At 33.1% G+C, this 24,580-nt stretch overlaps 1 protein-coding gene across 9 annotated transcripts in view; it reads left to right on the top strand.

Annotated features, from left to right (window-relative positions):
* The window catches only part of VPS13B (vacuolar protein sorting 13 homolog B), a 717,975-nt gene that overhangs the window by 100,277 nt on the left and 593,118 nt on the right, over positions 1–24,580 (top strand). For all 9 annotated transcript variants that reach the window (XR_007135424.1, XM_047783533.1, XM_047783534.1 and 6 more), the window contains exon 17: positions 18,252–18,433. Coding sequence is in view for 8 of the 9 variants with exons in the window: in XM_047783533.1 (XP_047639489.1) it covers positions 18,252–18,433 (182 nt within the window). In the remaining variant the exon portion in view is untranslated. The remainder of the gene's footprint in view (positions 1–18,251; positions 18,434–24,580) is intronic.

The raw sequence follows: 24,580 nt of genomic DNA, 5'->3' as shown, positions 1-24,580 counted from the left end.
TGTGAGACCCTAAGGATGAGATAAGCCAAATTTTATAGGCTTAAAAGAAGTAAAATATATGTGCTTTATTTTGTCTCATTAGCCTACACATTAGAGATGATTAAGCATGATCACAGTGAAAATATCCCATCTTTATCAATTTCTCCATTATATCATATGTTAAATTTGATTTGGAAAGTTCATAGTACAAACTGTTTTCATTATACTTTTCTCTTTTGATTTATAAAACTTGCTATTTTTTTTTCCCTTTTCTTTAATAACTCACCTTGTAGCAAATGGTTAGGTGTCACTGTATTGTGTGCTAAGGTGCTATATTTTTATATGAACTGTAATCTCCGGTCAGGCATACAACAGTGGACTCATGCTGGATGCTCTGTGCATGATGTAACTTAATCTTCCATCCTATAGGATTCTGTTTTGGGTGACTTGCCCTGCTTTGTTAGCACAACCATCTTTTCCTCATAAATCAAGCATTTTCTTGTGTATTTCTAAGAACCTTTCTTTGTTTTGCTCATACTCTTTTTGTTTTCTACCAACTTTTAATGCTTAATTCTTCTTTTGTGTCTTTATTGGGATGATTAAAGCAGGGAAGGCTGACAGAATAGAGAGGAAACATGTTTTCTTCAAGTTTTGAAGAAATGTTCCCTAATCCGTTCCAAAATTTTTTCTAACTCCAGTGAATTTTCCCACTATATTTGCCTTTTTGCACACTTGAGATTGTTCTTTGTTCATTCATTCAGATCTCTTTCACAGATAGGTGGTGAATGCTCACTGTATGCTGTACACTCTGCAGGGGCCTGGCTAGAGATGCACCAGTAAACAAAATAGGCAAGGTACTTTCCCTCATGGCAGCAGAGAATACTCAATCAATTAAGGGGATTTTAAAGAGGGAAAAGCTACTTTAAGAGGCAGTTTATATTGTCTTTTGAAATCTAATTATAAAACTTTCCTTTTTTCTGTTTTTGGGCTTGGAAGGAGATGCCTGTGTAGTTTTTAATTGCATGATATTTTAAAATTAGTCAATGTTTTTCTGTCTAATTTTTATTGACTCATGTCTGAACTGCAAATCATCTAATTAGTAGTAGAGCAGTTAGTAGTGATTGAAACTGAAGTATAGGTTCTTACAGACAAGTGAAAACTCAGTGAATAAATAAACCTGTGATTGCTTTTATTTTCCACCTTCTTCAAAACATTCTTCAGTTATTGCTGAATGATTTGTAGAGTGTACTTGATAATTCTGGACTTAATGTAAGCTTTTCTAAAAATTTGATTTCTCAACTGTTATGCAATCACCGTTATATTAGGGCAAGACTATTTTAAATATACCTATTTTAAATGACACACTGGCTTACTCTTAATACTGACTTTTCTACATTATAATGTATAGAGTGAACACATCTCAAAAATCTGAAATATCTTTCTAATTAAAAGATTTTTTTATTATGAAGTTTTAAAATATATGTGTTTATGTGAAGATATATTCTTTGATTTTAAATTACTGTGATCAATTTTTGGGGCAGAACTTTAAGAATGTGTTATTGCTTCATAATCACAGCTCATGCTCATAGTTACTTTTTATATCCACTGAGAAATACTTATATTTCTAATTTGCATATAATTTATAATAAAAAACTCATGGGTAGAGTTATTTTTCAGCCTATGTGTCTACGTGAGAAACTTATGAGGAAAGTTTTATTGATACGGAATTAATATTATTATTAATAATAGCATATGTGTGCCATATGTATATTATATTATCTGTTTATGTATATTATCTCTTTAATCTTCAGATTAACCTTATGAGAGAGATACTATTATACACATTTTATACATATCTTTGTCTTAACTCATTAATGCGTATACACTAGTAAATGGTGAAGATATGATTCAGTTTTATGTCTGCTTGAATCCAGACTTAAAATTAATGGTTCCTTCCACCATTGATGAGTATCGCAAGTAGGGGTTAAGTTGGCATCCTTAGACATTCTTTTATAGAAATAACTTTGCTAACTTTTATTTATGTTAAAAATAGTTTTACTGAGGCATACTTTATATAGCATAAAATTCACTCTTTTCAGATATACAGTTCAATGAAGTTTAGTGATTTCTAGTAACTTTGCTGAGTGGTACAACTGTTAATATAAATAAGTATTAGAACATTTTCATCCCTCCAATAAGATCCCTCATACTCATTTACATTGAATCTCCAGCTCCAGCCCTAGGTAATCACTGATCTACCTTCTTTCTCCATTTATTTATCTTTTCTGTCATATAAATAGAATAATACAATATGTGGTATGCTGTATCTGGCTTCTTTCACTTAGCATGATATTTTTGAAGATCATTCTTGACACAACAAGTGTCAGGAGCTGACTTGTCTTTTATTCTATATCTTTATGTGGTTTTCTTTACCCAAATAAAATGTATTCAGTATTAAAAATAACTAACCTTACTAATACCAAGAGATGTTTAAATTCCAGGGTTTCAAAACCTTGTTAAAGTTGCTGCTGTATCTGTGACTTCGGATGTTCTAAGCATAACCTTTTGTGTCATAACCTTCTTCAACCTCAAATAGACATGAGCTTTTAAAACTTAGAAATTATAGAAGGGGGAATCGTGTTTGGATTCCTGCTTAAAAAAACAGACCCCATCTTGCTCTATGATTATTGGTATTAAGACTCATATAAATATAGAATTTAACTCTGCAATCAGACTTGTCTGTCTTTTTCAGGGATTTGAATAGCTGGTAGTAGGTATTTTTGTTTTTTGTTTTTTTTTAAGCTTTGGTAAGTTAACTAACTTTGAAAATGCCTAGCCGTGTCATTATAGGGACTTTATCATTTTTGCATCTTGACTAATTATATTTTTTTATATTTACATTTATGCTCAGGACCTAGCATATAGTTGATTTCAATAAATGTTAACTAATATGAGCTTAATTAGGATTTAATTTTATAAATATTTAAAAGTTAACATATATTTTGAGAATGACAGAAAAAGAACAAGTATATTCAATCATATTAATGTCTGAGGTAGAAAAGATAAACTCAATTTCTTTTTTTTGTACATCTTGAATTTTTTTAAATAATTGAAGCCCTAATATTCTAAAGAAATATTCTTTTAGATTATAGCATCTAAAGAAAAATATAAGTTAAATGTACCATTCTTGAATATCTTCAATTTTTATTCATTCTGTTAAATGTGAATATATAGGTAGATGGGTGCTTTTGGAGTTTCTATTTCTGGATACTAGTTTGTTTTTTGTACTTTCATGATGTTCTTTCTATTAACTGTTTTTTGGGGAGGAGTAATATTTCAGGAAGAAAGAATAGTTTTAATAATTTATTTCTCAGTGTATTCTTATTCTGTTATTCACGTAAAATCCCTGTGAATAATTTAAAAAAATTGCAAAAATACTTGGAGGTCTGGCTATACCTACAGTTGTATATTCTTTTACCTAAAAAGAATATACAACTGTAGCAAGCTTTCAAAATACTTTAGAGCTGTATAGAATGTGGTTTATAAATTCTCTTTAATGGTTTATGGTATGAATTTTACCACTGTTTTCAGTAACGTTATTTTCATTTTAAATGAAATTTAAATACAAAATTTTAGCAATTTTATGTGACAATTTAGTGATTTTTTTTGTCTTAATTAACATTTTATTTTTATAATTTTATTTTTTCCATTGTAGCTGATTTACAGTGTTCTGTCAATATTCTACTGCACATACAGTCACACATACATGTATACATTCTTTTTTCTCACATTATCATACTCCATCTGACAGATGTAAATAGTCATGTAGCCACCATCAAAATCGGGATGTAGAACATTTCTTTTATCCTCAAAATTTCTCTCTTGCCTTTAGTTCCTTTCTCTCTGCTTAGAGTTTGTCAGCTTTCAGTGAGGGCAGGTAAAGGTAATGCCTATTTCAGTCCCCCAATTGTAAGACGACCAGGGGATGACTGGCTTGTAGTTTGTTAGTTAGCAACCCACTGTTGTTGCTTTGTTTGTTGTTCATCCTTCACTCAAACCAATCAGGCAACTGACTCTCTTCACTAAGGCTTCTGGGATTTCTTTAGCCCACCCAGCTGCCGGAGACTGAGGCACATAGCATTTTAGGTTGCATAATAAAGGATTTTGTAACTAGATTTTATATACACATCTTCACATATTTTCATTTTGTTTCATCGAGCATCTTTTGCTTAGGTAATTTTTTAAAAAGAGCTTAAAAAGAATAATAAAAATAGGAAAACAGAAATGTAATTTTAACTTGTGAGATGTCATAGGACTCTAATGTGTTTTATGACAACAGGCATAGTCTAGCTCAAAAAAGATTTTAATTTAAAATTAAATTATTTTACTATTCTATACATTTTACAGAATTAGATTAATTTATTTACAGCCTTATATTTGTATAAAGTTGAAACTTTTACCTATTTTGCATTTGAAATCATTTTGAAATAAGCTTTTCATATCAGAAAGAAAAATTTTATAAATCCATATATATTTATATTTACATTTCTTGATTGAGTGATTGAATTTACATCTCTTGAAAACACTTTTCATAATTATATGAATAACAGTCCAGAATCTTAAATTTAACCATTAACATAATTGGTTCAGAACATGTTATCATCAGATATTCTGTTTATCTCTTTCTTAATACTTGTAAAGTCTCTGTTTATCTTGGTTTGGGATTTAGTTTGGTTACTTTCAACACTTTGCCATATTGTAGGTAAAAAATTCAATTATGACACTATAAATATTGTCAATTGTATTACTAATACTTTTATATATTACTAAAAAAGTACATTTATTTATAATATCAATGCATTCATTTCCTTTAAAGACCAATTTTTATATATGCTATAGATCTACCAATTTTTTTTTGTCATGTTTAGGTTCTGATTTTTTAATGTGTTTAAATAAGTAACCTGTAGAAAAATACTTACTTTTATAGTTTTTAAATGAGTGTGTTTGTGTATGCAATTTAAAAGACATAAAAAATACAACTAAAAGTAAATAGCATTAATCTTTGTACCAGTTAGGTTTTCCTGTTGGATTTTTTTTTAGTAAGGGCTTGAACAGCATGCAGCATATGTTAATAACCAGAAAGTATTGGTCCAATGAGAACAGAAGGTTTTCTTTGACTTTACTTTTGAAAAATTTGGAATTTTCTGCATGCAATTTGATGATCAATTAGGTGTGAAGTTATATATGGAATTATGATCCATCTATTTCCCTTGTTAAAAGTTTAAACTTGGTAAAATTGTTTGGTGGTAGACAAATGAACACTTATAATTCTTTCTTAGATTATTGCCTTTAGATTTGATTTTTGGGTATTAGAGTATATTATTATAAGACCTATATCTCTTGCCATGAAAAGAATAATATTGGCCTTTTGTCAGTATTTGGTTTTATCTATGTAAAACAGCAGGAAACATTTTATTCTGTTTCAGTGTCAGTGTATTCAGTGACAACATCTTATTCTTGTCACAGATCTTTTAAATATATGTTTTATTATATTTTTGGAACTGAAACTTAAGAGTATAATTAAAAGAATTCTAAGTTGTTAGTATGTTTATTAAAAGAGCAATATCTTGGTTACAAATCACTGAATTTAGTTTTTTTATTTGAAATGGTTTTAATTTTTTCCATTATAATTGGTTTACAGTGTTCTGTCAATTTTCTCCTGTACAGCAAAGTGACCCAGTCACACATACACATATACATTCTTTTTCTCACATTATCCTCCATCATGCTCCGTCACAAGTGACTAGATATAGTTCCCAGTGCTATACGGCAGGATCTCATTGCTTATCCATTCCAAATGAAATAGTCTGCATCTATTAACCCCAGATTCCCAGTCCATCCCACTCCCTCTCTTTCTCCCTTGGCAACGACACGTCTATTTCTCCAAATCCATGGGTTTATTTTCTGTGGAAAGGTTTATTTGTGCCATATATTAGATTCCAGATATAAGTGATATCTGAATTTAGTTTTTAATTATTGCCTGTAAACTTACTTCTTAACTGTGTTTGATGATTTAATCTTTTTTTATACACTAGAAACTTAGGAACAAATAGGTCCTCGTGTTCCAGAGATCATACAGTGAGTATTTAGTGGCAGAAGAAAATCTCTAGGAACAGCATCATAATACACAATCATAATTGTATAGCATTTTGTACTTAACTAATTAAAATACATATGGGGATTTGAAATCCCCTCAGAACTGACCTTTGAAATAGACAAGTTAGGTATTATTATCTCTTTTACAGACACGGAAATGGAGCCTTAGGGAGGGTGATACTGTGGATCAAGAGAGATGAAATCACTCGTTCTAAATGTTCTAGAGGTCTGGTTCAGTTGGTGATGGAACCAATAGCATGTTAGTAGCGATTAGCAAGTTTTTAATAATAACTTTGATTTTATTTTTCATTATAATTTATAACTTTGAAAATATTTTCAGTTTCCTAGATGAATCTGTTAATACTTAGCACATTTTAAATTTCATCTGGTTAACGAGTCATTTGTTTTAAAAATAATTTTTTGGCACTTGTCATGTGGGAACTGTTGTGTCATAGGCTTTGGATCCAATATGAGTAAAACATGGTCTTTGCTTTTTCTTTCTTGAATTCTCTAAATTTTTAGAGAGGTGTTCTTTTTTTAATTTTATTTTATTGATTTTTTAAAAATTATATTGATTAGTTTTTGGAATTCCCAGACCAAGCATTGAATCCACACCATAGCAGTGACCCAGGCCACTGCAGTGACAACACTGGATCCTTAACCTGCCATGCCATAAGAGAACTCCACAGAGAGGTGTTCTTAATTGCTAGCTAACTCATATATCTGAAGCCAGGTTTCTGTGACTGATTTGTTTTTGGAGGATGGTTCTAATCGTGTCCTTCTCCTGCCTAAAATACTTTGCTTCTCATAGTTTTTATGGTAAAGAATAAAATTTTTAGGGAGTTCCCTTCATGGCTCAACCTTTAATGAGCCCAACTAGCATCCATGAGGATGCGGGTTCAATCCCTGGCCTTGCTTAGTGGGCTAAGGATCTGCTGTTGCTGTGATCTGTGATGTAGGTCGCACATGAGGCTCGGATCCCATGTTGCTGTGGTTGTGGTGTAGGCCGGCAGCTATAGCTCCAGTTCTACCCTTAGTCTGGGAACTTCCGTATGCTGCTGGTGTGGCCCTAAAAAAAAAAAAAGAAAGAAAAAGGAAAAAAAGGAATAAAAATTTTAAAATATTCTGTGATGTCCTCCATATTCTGGCCCCTTCTTAGCTGTCTAGATTCATCTGAGTATCTTCCTTCCTCTCTATGATCTCCTACCTTCTTGCCTTTTTTCAGTGTGTCTTTTTTTTCAGTCAAGTCTTTCACCCTTGTCTCATTAGTCAATAGCCTAAATAATTTTTACTCACTCCTCAGATATTGGCCCAATTGATATTTTCTCTGACTAGATCACATTCCCCTAATATATTCTTTCATGAGATATTTTTTCCTGCTTTTCACTGTACTTTTCATAGAAGTGATTTTACCCTGGTTTATGTAATTATTAATAGCCTTTTCCTTTTTTTTTTTTTTGCTTTGAGTTCCATAAGGACCATTTTTTTTTTCCTATGGAGGATATTTACCTTCAAAGCCTTGAAACTATGGAAGGCACAAGTAAATACTTATTGACATGCAGTTGGTAATTTCTTCAGTGATTTTAGTGTTTTTTTGGTTATCTAACTGATATTTAAATTGTATGTTCTTTGAGAACCAAGTCCGTCTTTTTTTTTTTTTTTTGCTTAACATATGTAAAATATACTCTTAGCCAAAGCAGAAACTAATGACTTTAATTAATTACTGAAATTGAACTAAAATTTTAGTGGTTTTTCCTAATCAGAATCCTGAATATAATATTTGAGGAGCTTCCGTCATGGCTCAGCAGAAACAAATCTAATTAGTATCCATGAGGATGCAGGTTCCATCCCTGGCCTTGGTCAGTGTGTTAAGGCTCTGGTCTTGCTGTGAGCTGTGGTGTAGCTCAAAGACAGGGCTTGGATCCCTTAGGTTGGCTACAACTATGATTCAACTCCTACCCTGGGAACCTCCATATACCATGGGTGTGGCTCTAAAAAGACAAAGAGAGATAGTATTTGAATGTTTTTAATTACAAGTATAGGATATATTCCATAAACACTTGCTCTTTCTTTTTATCCTGAGTAAACGTTTGTGCTTACATAGATAAATTGTCTGCATTGAATTACTTGTCTGGGAGATGGTGAGATTAATGATGAAACAACATTTTGCTCCTTTTGTATTTACCTCTATCTAGTTCATTGTAAGATTTGGAACTTTATATACAATAATCAAGGCATTCATTATATTTTTATTTTAGTAATGGATGAACTTTACTTTTCATTTTCTCTGTTATTTACCATTTAAGTTTAAATAATATTTCAGAAATTTGAAAAAAGGTAAAATATTTCCATATTGTAAATAGGCTGTCATTTGTATTTTACAGCTATTTGCAAATGCTTAAATCATAGTAATTAAATAAAAAGAGCAATTAATGCCAGTGGGGATGTTGAGAAAGTGATACGGTGATACACTGCTGCTTGCACTATAAGTCTTTATTCAAACAGCAAAATAGCAAGCATACATTAAAAAGACCAATGTTGGATTTCTTATTGTGTCTCAGTGGTAACGAACCTGACTAGTATCGACAAGGATGCAGGTTCAATCTCTGGCCTCGCTCAGTGTATTAAGGATCAGGCATTGCTGTGGGTTGAGGTGTAGGTCACAGACATGGCTCGAATCTGGCATTACTGTGGCTGTGGTGTAGGCCTGTAGCCGTAGCTCCGATTAGACCCCTAGCCTGGAAACCTCCATATGCTGCAGGTGCGGCCCTAGAAAGCGAAAAAAAAAGAAAAGAAAAAAAGACCAGTGTGGAAGAATGTGTACTGATGTGGAAAGATCTTGATCACTAAGATATGTTGCTTAGTCATTAAAAAGCAGGCTGTGGACTTTTATGTATATATATCCATTAAAATTATGTCTCTATAAATACATGTAATCCATAGATGGAGGTCTATAGGTATCTATGCTGTATTCATAAAAAGTGTTTATCTGTGGGGAATGGAGTGGGATCTGGAAAAAGAGGAGATTTAACCTTTTGTTTTAACCTACGCTTTAGTTAAAAATTTTCCTTTTCTTTTCCATGAGTATTGATAGACCATGTAAGTTAGAGAGCCATTGTGTGCAGAACAGATTTCTTTGGTTTTTAAACTGCTTTCATTTCTCAGTTGAGTTAGTCATTCTCATTTTATTTTGGAAAAAATGATCTAATCTTATTTTACTGTACAGGATATGAGTAATAACAAAAATACATTTTTGGAACCTATTTTAGGTTCAGACTCTGCATTTGGGGACTCTGTATAAATCTTTAGATCCAGCTGTTGCTGAGGATAGTCTTTCAATTGCTATAAGGTGTGTTGATTTTAAAAGAATGGATGGTTGTTCCTCAAGTGTACCTATGGCAAAAATTTTATAGTATTGCTATGAATGTGACTGGATTGTTTATTTCTTTGCATCGAGTAGCAAGAATCATTTTCAAGTTTTTTATTTAAAATTTAGAAGGAATTTTCTTTATGGAAATGCCACATAGGTCCAAAAATTTTATCAGCTCTGTGTTGTAATTTGTCAGCAATTGGTACTGGCAGATTCTCTTAAAGTGTTTGTTAATTAAGGCATATTCATTTTCAGCCTTTGCTACTTCACAATCAAGACCTGCTTGTTTCTTTTCTTAAATTTATCCTGGAGTTAGTCCAAGTTGAGTTTTAATGAGTTGTTTATCCCACTAGTTACATTAGGATTTATTTTTCCCTAGAGAGTAATGTTTGAATTGATAGTTTTTAAACCTATTCTGTAAAATGAACATATGTGCAGACTAGGACTTCTGGATATGTGAAATAGGCATTTGTTAAATAAATTATTTTCACCAACTTAACCATTAAATTGTAGCTTTAGTGGTATTTCAAAAACGTGAGGTAAATCCAGAAGTTGTTAGATAATTTTAGTATGAATTCTATTGAGCTCATTTATTTTAAGCAGTTTAAATAAATTTGTAGTGGTATAAATCACAAGGAAAATTTTACTTTTATTGTGCATTTTCATTGACATTTTAATGAGCCCCCTAAATAGCTTAAAGTTGTAATAGTTATTGATTTATTTAAAAATTTCTGAAGCAAATATGGTATGATTGTATGGTTTGATGAATTGGGTTTAATGAATTGGATACATGGGCATTTATTATTTTTTACACTTGTTAACCTGTTAGAAATACTGCAAAGTTGCCAAAAGACAAAAGAGAAAAAAATCCCTCTTCACAGCTAGTTTTACACTAACAGGTACATTCTATAATCTACTGTCTATTGCCAAATCATTTTTAAATGGTTTATTTTAGATCAGATGCTACTGGAGTATTTAACAGAAGCATAATAAAATGTACTTTTATTTGCAGTCAGTTATAGCTGGAAAATAAAACAAACCACAAAACCATGCTCTATATGTATGCTACAATTTACTTGCTTATTATCAAATCCTGGCTCTTGTACAAAGTGAATTATTTCCTTTAATGTTAAATTAAACCTGAAAGAGAATTGTCCCTTACCCTTGGGCATTATTAAAATGTAGAATAAATTAATCTTTTTGAATTTGCGTATGTTCAAGTTTTTATTCAAGCCTATGTTATCCATTTGGGAATCATTTTATGTGATATAAGATGTCTTGAAAGTTAGAGTACCATATACAGTAGCCGAATTTTTATGAAATAGTAAAGACCCACTTGTAAAAAGAATCTTGACTGTAATTTTGCCTTATAAATAATTATGGCTATAGTTATAAGAGCATTGCTCTTGCTACACCATAGGACTTTCTAAATTCCACAGAGTATCTGGCTAAAGACAGAGCAGCTAGATTAACTGTACATTTAAGAATTTTTTTTCTTAAAGTAGAGTTGATTTACAATGTTTGGTCTCTTTCTGCTATACAGCAAAGTGTATATATATACACACACACACATTCTTTTTCTCATAATATCTTCCATCATATTCTATCACAAGTGATTGGATAAGCGAAAGGAACCAGTAATGATAACGAAATGTAAGTTTGTGAATCAGATCCTATTTGTTTTTTTTCTCCTGTCTCATATGATCTCTACTATCTTATCTGCTTGGTTTAAAGAATCTTTTGTTTTGTGCATACTTATTTCCTTGTCTGCTCATTACAATCTTAGGATTTTTATAGCAAAATATGACCAGAATTATGGATTGAATGATCTAGGTAGAGCCACATGTTGTGCTTATATATTTGAGAATGTATGAACAGGGTTGTAGATGTCTTAATGTGCAACTGTATGTTTAAATTATATGACAGGCTAATTAAGAGTGACTGGTGAACCTAGGGTTTTGTTTTTATTTTGTGTTTTTTGAGTAAGGGGAGGCAGTTGTTAGTTGCTGGGACCACTGTTCTTAGGAGTATAGTTCTGAATACCTTAGGGAGATTTTTAAAATTTTAATTGAAATAAAATTCACATAAACATATTGTTTTAATTATTTTAAACTGTTTTAGTATATTCAAATTGTTGTGCAGTCTTCATCACTGTCTAACTCCAGAGCATTTTCAAAACTCCAAAAAAGAAAACCTGATTATGTATTTCATATAAACAGAATTGTACAATATGTGGCATTTTCTGTCCGGTTTCTTTTACTTAGCATATTTTCAAGATTTCTGCATGTAGTAGCATATATCGGGACTTCATTCCTTTATATGGCTGAATGATATTACTTTATAGGGATATATCTTATTTTGTTTATCCATTCATCCATTGTCATAAGTTTGGGTTGATTCTACTTTTTGGCTATTAATGATGCTGCTGTGAAAATGTGTGGATGAGCTTTAATATGAACATGTTTTTAATTCTTTTGGGTATATACCCAACAGTATAATTGCTATGTTTACCTTTTTGATGATCTGCCAAATTGTTATACACAGTGACTGTACCATTGTATACTTCTGCCTCCAACCTATGAGGGTTCCAGTTCCTCCCTATCCTTGCCAACATTTTTTTCTTTTTCCTCCTATTATGTCGAACCTAGTAGATGTGAAGTGGTATTTCTTTGTGGTATTGATTGTCATTTTCCTAATGATGTTGAGTATCTTTTCATGTGCTTAATGGCCATTTGTATATCTTCTTTGGAGAAATGACTATTCATGTTCATTTTTTAATTGGGCTGTATATCATTTTGTTGAGTTGTAGAAGTTCTTTGCATATTGTAGACACTAGACCCTTACTAGTTAGCTGATTTACAGATTTTTTTTCCCCATTTGTGTGTTTTTTTTTTTACTTTCTGGATAGAATTCTTTGATACGTAAAAGTTTTAAATTTTGATGAGATCCAATTTATCTGTTTTTCCATTTTTTGCCTTTGCTTTGGTATCACATTTCAGAAACTGTTCTTTAATCTGAGATCATAAAAATTTACACCTATATTTTCTTCTAAGAGTTTTATGGTTTTAGATTATTGATCAGTTTTGAGTTAATTTGTATTTGGATATCCAATTGTTTTGTATTTGGATATCCAGTTCCAAAACCATTTGTTAAAAAGACGGTTTATGGAGTTCCCATTGTGGCTCAGTGGTTAACGAATCTGACCAGCATCCATGAGGTCGTAGGTTCAATCCATGGCCTTGCTCCATGAGTTGAGGATCCTGCATTGCTGTGGTGTAGGCCAGCAGCTACAGCTCCGATTCAACCCTCCTATGCTGGGAACCTCCATATGCCATGAGTGCAGCCCTAGAAAGCAAAAAAACAAAAACAAACAAAAAAACCCCTAAAAACCTGTTCATTCCCTACTAATTTGTCTTGACCCCTTATCTGAAGTCCATTGATTATAGATGAATGGGTTTATTTCTAGACTCTCAGTTCTAGTGCACTGATTTGTATGTATATGTATGTTTGATTACTGTACCTTTTTAGTTAAGTTTTATAATTGGGAAGACTTAGTCTTCCAACTTTGTTCTTTTTCAGGATTGTTTTTGCAATCAAGTTTCATTGTAAATACATATGATTTTTAGAATTAGTTTGTTTTTTCCAAAGTAAATAGCCAGAATTTCGATAGAAATTGTATTGAATCTCTGGATTAATTTGGAGAGTATTGTCATCTTCGCAGTATTAAATTTTCCAGTCCATAACCATGGGATGTCGTTACATTTATTTAGATCACTTCTTTATTTTCTTTCAACAATGCTTTGTAGTTTTCAATGTAGAATCTTACACTTCCTTGTTAAATTTTCCCTAAATATTTTATTCTTTTCGAATTGTCTTAATTTCCTTTTCAGATGGTTTATTGTAAGTAAATGTGGATATTAAACTGATTTCTGTATAGTTACCATTTATCTTGCAACTTAGTTGAACTTGTTTATTAGCTCTAATAGTTGGTGTGTTTTTTCTCCATGGTTTTCAGTGTATTAGATCATCTCACCTGTGAGTAGTTGAGTAGTGATAATTTTACTTTTTTTGTGTATTACAATCTGAATGCCTTAAAATTCTTGCTGATCTTGGAGAGAAAGCTTTTAGTCCTTCACCACTAAGTATGATGTTAGTTCTGTGTTTTTTGTAAATATCCTCTATCATATTGAGGAAGGTCCCTTTATTTTTGGTTTGTTGAGTGCTTTATAACATGGACAATTATTGGATTTTGACAGGTTCTGTGTCAGTTAAGATGAATATGTTTTCTCTTCTTTTCATTCTATAAATACAGTGTGTTGCATTGATTGAGTTTCTTGAGCCACTCTTTTATATCTGGGATAAATTCCACTTATCATGGTGTAATGCTTTTAATATTTTTCCAAATTTGACTTGCTAGTATTTTACTGAGGATTTTTTTTTCTTTTAGGGCCGCACTTGTGAACTATGGAAGTTCCCAGGCTAGGGGTTGAATCAGAGCTATAGCGGCCAGCCTACACCACAGCCACAGCAATGTGGGATCCCAGCCGCATCTGTGACCTGTACCATAGCTCATGGCAATGCCGGATTCCCAGTCCACTGATCGAGGCCAGGGACCAAATCTGCATCCTCATAGATACTAGTTGGATTCGTTTCCACTGCACCAAAATGGGAACTCCTCACTGAGGATTTTCGCATCTGTGTTCACAAGGGATATCGGTGTGTAGTTTTCTTGTGTTGCCTTTGACTGGCTTTGGTAGCAGGGTAATCATGGTATTGTAGAAGAAACTGGACAAAGTTTCCTCCTCTTCTAATTTTTTAAAAAAATCTGAAAAGTTTTGTATTTTTTCTTCTTTAAATGTTGATAGAATTCACCAGTGAAGCCTTTTGGTCTTCAGCTTTCCTTTCTTGGGAGATTTCTATTTCATTTTTGAAGGATGGTTCTGTTAGAATTATAATTATTAATTGACAGTGCTTTCTTTCAGCACTTTTAATATTTCATTCCACTGCTTTGTGACCTCTATGGTTTCTGGTGAGAAACTCCTTCAAAGTTCAACCATGCAGTTTATGGTTCTGCCTCCTGTTCTTGGTGTATAGACCCTGAAAGTCCAGCCAGAAATGAGAGCTTAAGGCCTTTTTCTTGTCTTTTCTCTGTGAGTACACAGCTCTGAGCATGTGTATGGCCTTCCGTATTCCCAGAAAAGTGTCCGAACTTTTCAACATTTTTATTCCTGAAAGCAGCATCTCCCAGACTTTCTTCCTAAGACTTTTCTTAGTCTCTTTTTTTACCCCTTTTCTTATCCATTATCTGAGGCAGCAGGGACTAATGCAATACATTTGCCTGTGAATGTTTTCTACAAATATCCCTGTGTAGTTGTTTTAGTATTGGAAAAATTCTGAATTGAGAGAAAAAGGAAGTCCTTTGGCTGGTCCTCTGGGTAGCCACCAGATAGGTCAAACAACCACAATTTTTTGTAAATAAGGTCTGTTTTGTTTTCTGTTACCTCTTAAAAAAAAAAAAGCTGATAGAGTTTATTTTTATAGTAGTCTTAGATTTGCCAAAAAAAAAATGAGCATTAAGTACAGAGTTCCCATATATCCCCTTCCACCCAGCCAGTTCTCTCTTACTAGTATCTTGCAGTAGTGTAGTATATTTGTCACAATTGATGAGCTGATATTAATACTGATACATTATTATTAACTAAAGTCCATAGTTTACATTAGGATTCACTCTGATGTATATATCATGGTTTTGAAAAACATGACATGTGCCCACCATGAGAATATCATGTGGAATATTTTTACCTCCCTGAAAATCTCTTGTACATCCCTGTTACCTCCAAAACCCCTGGCATCCCTCTTACTGGGAATATGGGCAGTTTGGTGCCACTGCTGAGCTAGAGGCCAGGGGATATAGCATGGTTAAATAAAAATACCACGGAGATCATTCTTCCTATTGAGAGTGAGCCTGCTTAAAAAATTTTTTTTAAAAAATTTTTAATTATTTTGATTATGTGTTTCCCTGTTTGTTACAGGCTTTTGGTTTTTAGAGTTCTGAAAAAGTTGATTCTTGAATATCTTTGCCAGTTTTTTTATTGCCTTTTTTGGAGGGACACAATTTTGGTATACCTTACTCCCTGACATTTTTGATGATGTCATTTCTTTCTTGGAGGTTTTATTTCTTTTATTAATTAAAATTTCTTAAAAAATTAAAGTATGGTTGATTTACAGTATTTCAGGTATATAGCAAAGTGATTTAGCTGTATACACACACACACACATCCGTGCATGTGTATGTATATACACACATACACACATATATATATACATCCATGCATGTGTATGTCTGTACATATATTCTTTTTTCAGATTCTTTTCCATTTTAGGGTATTACAAGATATTGACTCTAGGAGTTCCTGTCATGGCGCAGTGGAAAGGAATCCGACTAGGAACCATGAGGTTGTGGGTTCGTTCCCTGGCCTCGCTCAGTGGGTTGAGGATCCGGCATTGCCTTGAGCTGTGGTGTGGGTTGAAGACGCAGCTTGGATCTGGTGTTGCTGTGGCTCTGGTGTAGGCCGGCAGCAACAGCTTGGATTGGACCCCTAGCCTGGGAACATATATATGCCGCAAGTGCAGCCCTAAAAAGACAAAAAACAAACAAAAAAAGACATTGACTCTAGTTATCTGTACTATACAGTGGAACCTTGTTGTTTATTTTATATGTAGTAATATGTATCTATTAACCTTAAATTCCTAATTTATCCCTTTCCTGTCCTTTCCCCTTTGGTAACCATGAGTTTGTTTTCTGTTTCTGTGAGTCTATTTCAGTTTTGTAAATAAGCTCATTTGTGTCATTTTTAAAGATTCCACTTATATGTATGATACTTGTCTTTGACTTAAAAGTGAAGTTTATTTCACTGAGAAGCTAATAGATCATTTGATGATCCAGTGTCAGGGCAAGGAGTGGAGATAGTTTGATAAATTGATAGTGCTCCTATCTTACCTTCATATTTTAAAAATGTTTTATGAAATTCATTTTAACATAGTTTGTAATTCCCATAATCCATTCTCGAAGTATTGCAGTATCTTAAAATTTTTTGGAAAGAATAAAATGGATATATCAATGGACCTTGCAAAACAATTTGGACATTTTTGTAGGGAAAAAAGAGGAAAAAAATCACATAAAAGTAATCACATAAATCCTTTATTTCTCACCTGTCTTCTTTATATTAAAATGGGTTTCTTAGTGATGTAATGTCATTGAGTCTTGATGTTTTAAATACAATCTGATCTGATCATCTCTGCTTTTTTTTTGGCCACATTTGCGGTATGTGGAAGTTTCTGGGCTCAGGATTGAACCCATGTCAGAGCAGTGACCTGAACTGCTGCAGTAACAATGCTGGAGCCTTAACCCATCGTGCTACAAGAGAATTCCAATGTCTGCCTTTAATTGATATGCTTAACCTTTCGCATTTAATATAATTATATTTAATGCAGTTATATTTGTCATCTTATTTAATTTTTAATTGTTTCGTCTGTTCTTTGTTCCTTTTTTTCTTTGTTTTTTCTTTCTCTTTTTTGGGTAACCTGTGGCATATGTAATTCCTGGGCCAAGGATAGATCCAAGCTGCAGTTGCGACGTATGCCTCAGCTGCGGCAATGCTGGATCCACTGTGCTGGGCTGGGGATCTGCTGTGCAGTGCTTCAGAAATGTTGCCCATCCCATTGTGCCACAGTGGGAACTCCTCTCATTTTCTTTTTGAACGTTTTTTGGATAGAATACTTAGGATAATTCCATTTCATCTCCATATTGCTTTTATTAGCTTTACCTTTTCGTTTTAAGCTTTTAATTGTTCTTAAGTTTAGAGTTTACATCATTTACTTATAACTGCCTTCAAATAATATTATAACACTTCACATATTGTTTAAGAGTCTCATAGCAGTATACTTGCATTTCCCTCCTCCTGTCCTTTTTCTGTTGTTGTCATGCATTTTACTTTTACATGTGTTTTGAAACCCAAAATAATATACTACTCAGCCATAAAAAAAAGAACACAACTTTGCAATTTGCAGCAATATGGATGGACTTGGAGGACATGAAGCTAAATGAAATACGTCAAAGACAAATACTGTATATCACTTATATGTGGAATAAAAAACATACAACAAACCAGAATATGACAAAAAAGAATGTTACAAAAAGAAGCAAGATTCACAGATGATAGAAAACAAGTTAGTAGTTATTAGTAGGGATGTGGGGAGGGGCAAGGTAGTAGGGGGAAATGGAAGGTACAAACTATTAGGTGTAAGATAGCATAAACACAGGGAATATATAACCAATATTTTCTATAACCATAAGTGGAAAATAACCTTTCAAAATTTTATAAAAAAAATTAAAAAAAGAATAAGGCAGATGTGATAGTAAATCTTATTTGTTAATTGCTATTAGCTTCACTGTTTTTTTTGGATAGTTGACTTGATAACAAATTATAATACTTGAACAGAATATATGTATCTGAATGTGTATTTGGATATTATTTTAGTTGTATTTTTTTTTTTATGGTGAGAAGTTTTGAAATAGTCATACATTTAAAGTTACTGAAATTGCATATATATTTGATTTAATTCTATTTTAAAATAATTTGAACGTATATCTTGCTTTCCCTTGAAACATAATTTATTTTATATGTTGTTTTTTATCAATGATATTTAATATATTGATTGTTATGCTTTCTGTTTTCTCATGCAGGGCTAAAAGATCTCAGATTGCCATAACTGAAGGTATTTTTGAACTTCCAAATCTCACAATTCAAGCTACAAGAGCACAGACACTTTTGCTTCAAGCAATATATCAAAGTTGGTCTCATATTGGAAATGTCAGCTCTTTAGCAGTGAATGAAGCTTTGATGAATGAAGTTTTCCAAAGTATAGGTAAGAACACAGTCTTTCTTTGTTAAGAAGTGTATAAAATATTCTTATCAGAGCTGGCTAATATTTTATCAGTCAAATTCATTTGTATAACATTATCAACTTGAATTGTTGTGTATTTCTGTGAAAGCAGCTTTTATAGCACCTGTGTAAAATCCAGGATATGTGTTAAGCCATTCAATTTTTTTCTCCTCTGCCAATTTGTAGGTATATTTTGTAGTTACAAGAGAGTGTTTTTCACTAGCTCTTTGTACAATTGACCCTTTGACCTTCTTAGGACAAGTTTTGAGGTGATCAATGTGTGTTTGAAATGATAACTAAGTCAAGTATAGGTATAAATACAATATGTTTGATTATGCTAATAGAGTGGAATAAAATTCTTGATTATATACTTAAGCACCTGGTAAGCAAGTTGCTATTTTTGTGTGAAAAACATTAGTCTCATACTCTGAACTAGCTACTGAAATTTAAAAATCTGCTTTGGGAGTTCCCGTTGTGGCACAGGGGAAATGACTCCGACTAGGAACCATGAGGTTTTGGGTTTGATCCACGGCCTCGCTCAGTGGGTTAAGGATCCGGTGTGAGCTGTGGTGTAGGTCACAGATGAGGCTTGGATCTGGTGTTACTGTGTGCTGTGGCTGGCACCTACAGCTCCGATTAGACCTGTAGCCTGGGAACCTCCATATGTGGCGGGAGCCGCCCTAAAAAAAAGGACAAAAGACTAATAATAATAATAATAATAATAATAATAATAGTAATAATAATCTGCTTTGATGCCAGTACAAGAGATTATCTTCATCTTTTCACTCACTTTGCAGATAAACAAAAAGACAGAAAGCTTGCTTCTTTTAGTTGTTTCAGCTCAAAATAATCAGGTTACTTTTGTCCATGACAAAAAGAAAGGTGTTTTTTTATTTATTAAGTGTAATCATGCTTAAAATGATAACATTTTAATCGTATATTTTGTTTATTAAAAGAAAACATTGGTTTTGGTGTTGTTACATGATGCTTTTAAAGATAAGTTCAGACCTTACTATGGGAAATGTACAATAAACTGTGAAAAAATGCACTTTAATTAGAGCCTTATTATTTGACACTGTTATTGCCTAATGTACAGTTTTATAGTTGCTTTATGTCAGGTTTTAGCGTTCTATAAGAAATGACAAGGCAGGGGTTCCCATCGTGGCACGGTGGTTAATGAATCTGACTAGGAACCATAAGGTTACGGGTTCGATCCTTGGCCTTGCTCAGTGGGTTAAGGATCCGGCATTGCCATGAGCTGTGATGTAGGACACAGATGCTGCTTGGATCCCTCATTGCTGTGGCTCTGGCTCAGGCTGGTGGGACAGCTCCGTTTAGACCCCTAGCCTGGGAACCTCCCTATGCCGCAGGAGCGGCCCTAGAAAAGGCAAAAAGACCAAAAAAAAAAAAAAAAGAAAAGAAATGACAAGGCAAATGTTTCATTGGTTTAGAAGTTATTGGCTTGGGCCTGGGAAAGGGTTTTTTACATTCTCTGAATCCCACGAAATAGTATGCAAATTTTAGTGTGTGTGTAAATGTATACTCCTATGCACATACATATGTTTATGTTCTCTTTTTGATTTTGTTAAATGTAGTGAGTCAGTTCCTTAGACAGTATTTTGATTTACATTTATTTTTTTCTTATATTAACATGGTTACAAGTAGCTTTGCTTTGGTTGGTATTTACTATACCTCCTTTTGCATTCTTTTACTTAAAACCCATCTATGTTTTTATGCTTTAGAGGTGTGTCTTAGAAATAGCATATTACTGGATATTTTAGATCAGATTTTATAATCTGCCTTTTAGCTAGTAAATTCAGTCCATTTTTACTTGTGATTGTAGGTTTCTTTTTTTTTTTTTTACTTTTTTCTATCATCTTATTGTTTAGTTTCCTTTTGTACTCTTTAGGCTATACTGCTTTTTACAAGTAGGTTTTAAAAAATTATTATCTTCTAATTTTTCTCTTTCTACTATTTCAGAATTTATATATACCTACTGAATTATAACTTAAAAATAATCGATGCTGCTTTGGAAAACATTTAGTAGTTCTACAAAAAGTTAGATGTGGAGTTATTATATAACCTAGCAGTTTTATTCCTACATATACACCCAAGAATTGAAAACGTACATCTATATAACACCTTGCAAATGAATTCTTAGCCTTATTCTTTTTTCCTTTTTGCATTTTTTTTTTTAAGGTTGCACCTGTGGCATCTGTAAGTTCCCAGGCTAGGCCTTCAACTGGAGCTGTACTTGCCAGCCTGTGCCACAGCAACAGAACGCAGGATCCTAGCCTCATCTGCCACCTATACTGCAGATTGCAGTGATGCCAGATCCTTAACCCACTGAGTGAGGTCAGGGATTGAATCTGCATCCTCATGGATACTAGTTGGGTTCTTAACTGCTGAGCCACATCGGGATCTCTGAGAAGTATTTATTTGTTAATAATAATTTTATATATGTAAGATATGCAGCATGATATACATAGGGAAATGATTACTATAGTCAAGCTAATTAACATGTATATCTTTTCACATAGTTGCCACTTTTTTTCCCTGTGGTGAGAGCACCTGAAATTTATTCTTAGCAAATTTCCAGTATACATTACAGTATTATTTACTGTCATCATCATTAGATTAGATTAGGTTTCTAGATCTTATGCTATATAACTGCAACTTTGTACTTTTTGACCATCATCTCCCCCCCCCACCCTACCTCCATGCCCCTGGTAAGCAGTATTCTGCTCTGTGCCTCTGTGATTTTGACTTTTTTAGATTGCACATATAAAGGAGATAAGATAGCATTATTTTCAATAGTCAAAAAGTGGAAACAACGCAAATGTCTGTTAACTGATAAATGAATAAATAAAATGTGTTTTATCTTTCCAATGGAGTATTATTCAGGCATGAAAACAGGTACTGATACATGTTGTGGATGAACCTTGAAACATTATGTTTAGTGGAAGATGCTAGTTGCAAAAAGTCACATATTTTGATTCCAGTCATATGACATGCTAATTAGAAAAGGCATATCCACAGAGACAGAAAGTAGATTAATGGTTGCCAGAGTTTGGGGGAAAGGAGGAATGGGGAATGACTGCATGAGTTTTATGGGTGGTGAAATATTCTGGAATTAGGTAGATAGTGGTATTTTTCATACTTTTGAATATGCTAAATTCCACTTAATTGTATACTTTAAAAGTGTGAATTTATGAATTTTATGTTATATGAATTTTTTCTCATTTAAAATGTTTTCAATCAATACATATTTAAGTGGAGTAAATTATGTGTTGTAGTCTAAATGTTTGTGTCCCATCAAAATTCATATGCTGAAATTCTAATGCCCAATGTGATGGTGTTTAGATTTTTGGGGCTGGGGCTGATGCTTTGTAGTTGATTAGATCACAAGGGTGGAGTCCTCATGAATGAGATGAATGACCTTATAAAAAGAGGCCAGAGTGAGTTCCCTTGACCCTTGCGCCGTCTGAGGAGACAATGAGAAGTAGGCAGTCTGCAGCTGGAAGAGATTGTCACCAGAACCTGAGCATACTGGCACCCTGATTTTGGACTTTCAGACTCCAAAACTGAGAGAAATTTCTTTTGTTAATATGCTACTCAGTCTGTGGCATTTTGTTTTAACAGCTCTAATTGACTGAGGCATTGTATTACTGCCATATACATGGCCATTATTTTATGTGGAGTTACTATACAAAAGCTTTTATTCCAGATCCTCACCCACAGGCCTACAGTGAAGCCTTCATTGGCATTAGCATTTATCACTGTCTGAAAGTATATAATTCATTTTTTTGTTTGTCAAATTTCTATTTCCTGTGATATTCTCTCCAGAGGATTTTTTTTTTTTTTTGGTTTACTGTCTCACAGTAATACTGTACCTTTATTTAAGATTTTTGCTTTTGTCAGCTGGTTTAGATAGAATAAAAATTCATATTAATAAGCAGGTGGTGGTGGTACTTACTTTTTTTTTTCTGACAAATTCCGTATTTTTCTGAATTTATCAAATGGACTTTGCTGTGAAAAACACTTTTTTTTTTTTTTTTGGTGATTTTAGGGCTGGAACCGTGCCATATGGAGGTTCCTAGGCTAGGGGTTGAATTGGAGCTGTAGCTGCTGGCCTACACCACGGCCACAGCAATGCGGGATCTGAGCTGCGTCTGCTACCTACACCACGGCTTTCGGCAATGCTGGATCCTTAACCCACTGAGCAAGGCCAGGGATCTAACCCACATCCTCATGGATGCTAGTTGGATTTGTTTCTGCTTAGCCATGATGGGCACTCCAAAAAAAAAAAACCAAAAACGTTTTATTTAAAGTTTTTTATTCTGAAAATATTCTGTCCTAACAGAATGCTAATGTAGGTATTAAAAAAATGGGTCAGACAAGTAATCTCAGATTAAGTGATTCATAATCTGATATTCTGACAATGAGAAGCCTAAAATCAAGTGAACTAATTTTTGGAGATTAAGAGTGTTGAAGAAAATGGAATAGTGTTAGGAAGTTTCATCTCTTTGACATGGAGTCTTATTTTTGTCAAATAAAGTGGATATAAAATTCATCATCGATGAATTAAAAGAATCGGCTAAAATATTTTTAAAAAGCCAAATTTCCAAGTGTCTAGTTTTCTTATGTCTTTTTTTCCCTGCTCCTAATCTCATTCTGTTCCTTTTATTCTTAGTACAGTGCTTGTTTACAATATTGTGTCTCTAAATTTTCTGTCTTAAGTTCCAGGAAGTTTATATTTAAGGCATAAAGTTTTTAGCATTTTACTATCTTACATCTGTTGATGGTCAAATAGATAGTGCTCAGCACTGCTAAGCTTTGTTTAATGTGTTTAGTTTAACCAATGATCCTTGCTTTACACTGCAGTTCTCATTTATTACATTAATGAAGTGATATGTTGGCTATATACGTTTTTGGCTTGTTAGACTTATATTCTGATATTGTGTGGAAAAAGAAGCATTATCCTTCCATTCTGCAATTATCTATAAGCAAAGCACTTGTCTTCAACATTTCTGCCTCACCTTCTTTCATAGCTTATGCCTCTAGCTTGCCTTTCTACTTCTTGCTATCTTATTGATGGTTACTAACCCACAGCATCCAGTTTTCTCCTATCACCCTAGTGGCTTCTCCCTCTCTCTCTGTTGAATATAATTTTGATTTGTTAACATTCTTCTGCATTATCCTTTTTCTTTGATAACTAGTTCTTTAATACAAGTCGACACATTTTTTTTCCTTTGGATTTAACACTGTGCTAATTATAGCGTACATGTTCCTTAAAAATTACATTCTTTTCCACATTCATGCCTTTGCTCAGGTTTACTCCTCAACACAATGCCATAAGTGTTTTACCTTGGTTTCTCTCCTCTTTCCCATTCCTTCTGTTCTGTCATTTTAGACAATAGCTTTAATATAATTCACATGGCATACAATTCACCCTTTTCAGGTATACTGTATTTGGTAGTATATTCAGGACTCTGTGTTCATCATCACAGTCAATTTTAGAACATTTTCATTACCCCTAAAATTGTCAGATAATATTCCATTGTATGTATATACAGTTTTGTTCATCCATTCATCAGTTGATGGACATTTGTGTTGTTTCTGTTTTTGATGTTTATGAATGATGATAAACATTTATATACAAGTTTTTGTGTGGACATAATGCTTTTATTTCTATTGGGTCTATTTCTAGGAGTAGAAATGCTGGGTCATAGGGTAACTATATTTAACCTTTTGAAGAATTATCAGGCTGTTTTCCAAAGCAGCTGTACCATTACGTATTCCTACCTGAAGTGTGTGAGGACTCCATTTGTTCCACATCCTCACCATACCGATATTTACCTGGCTTTTGGGTTCTGGCTGTCCTAGCAGTTGTGAGGTAGTTGTGATTTAGATTTGCATTTCCCTCATGGCTAATGGTGTTGACTATTATATCTTTTGCGGAGAAATGTCTATTCAAGTCCTTTGATCGTTTTTTCATTGGTTTGTTTATCTTTTTGTTTTGAGTTGTGAGAATTATTTGTATATTCTAAATATATGTTTCTTATCAGATACATGGTTTGTGAACATTTCTGTAGTTCTCTGGATTCTCCTTTCACTTTCCTGATGGCG

This window comes from Phacochoerus africanus, chromosome 6 (genome assembly GCF_016906955.1).
Source record: "Phacochoerus africanus isolate WHEZ1 chromosome 6, ROS_Pafr_v1, whole genome shotgun sequence".
Taxonomy (NCBI): Eukaryota; Metazoa; Chordata; class Mammalia; order Artiodactyla; family Suidae; genus Phacochoerus; species Phacochoerus africanus.
Note: the sequence above shows the minus strand (reverse complement) of the source record. Positions and strands in the feature narration are given on the sequence as shown.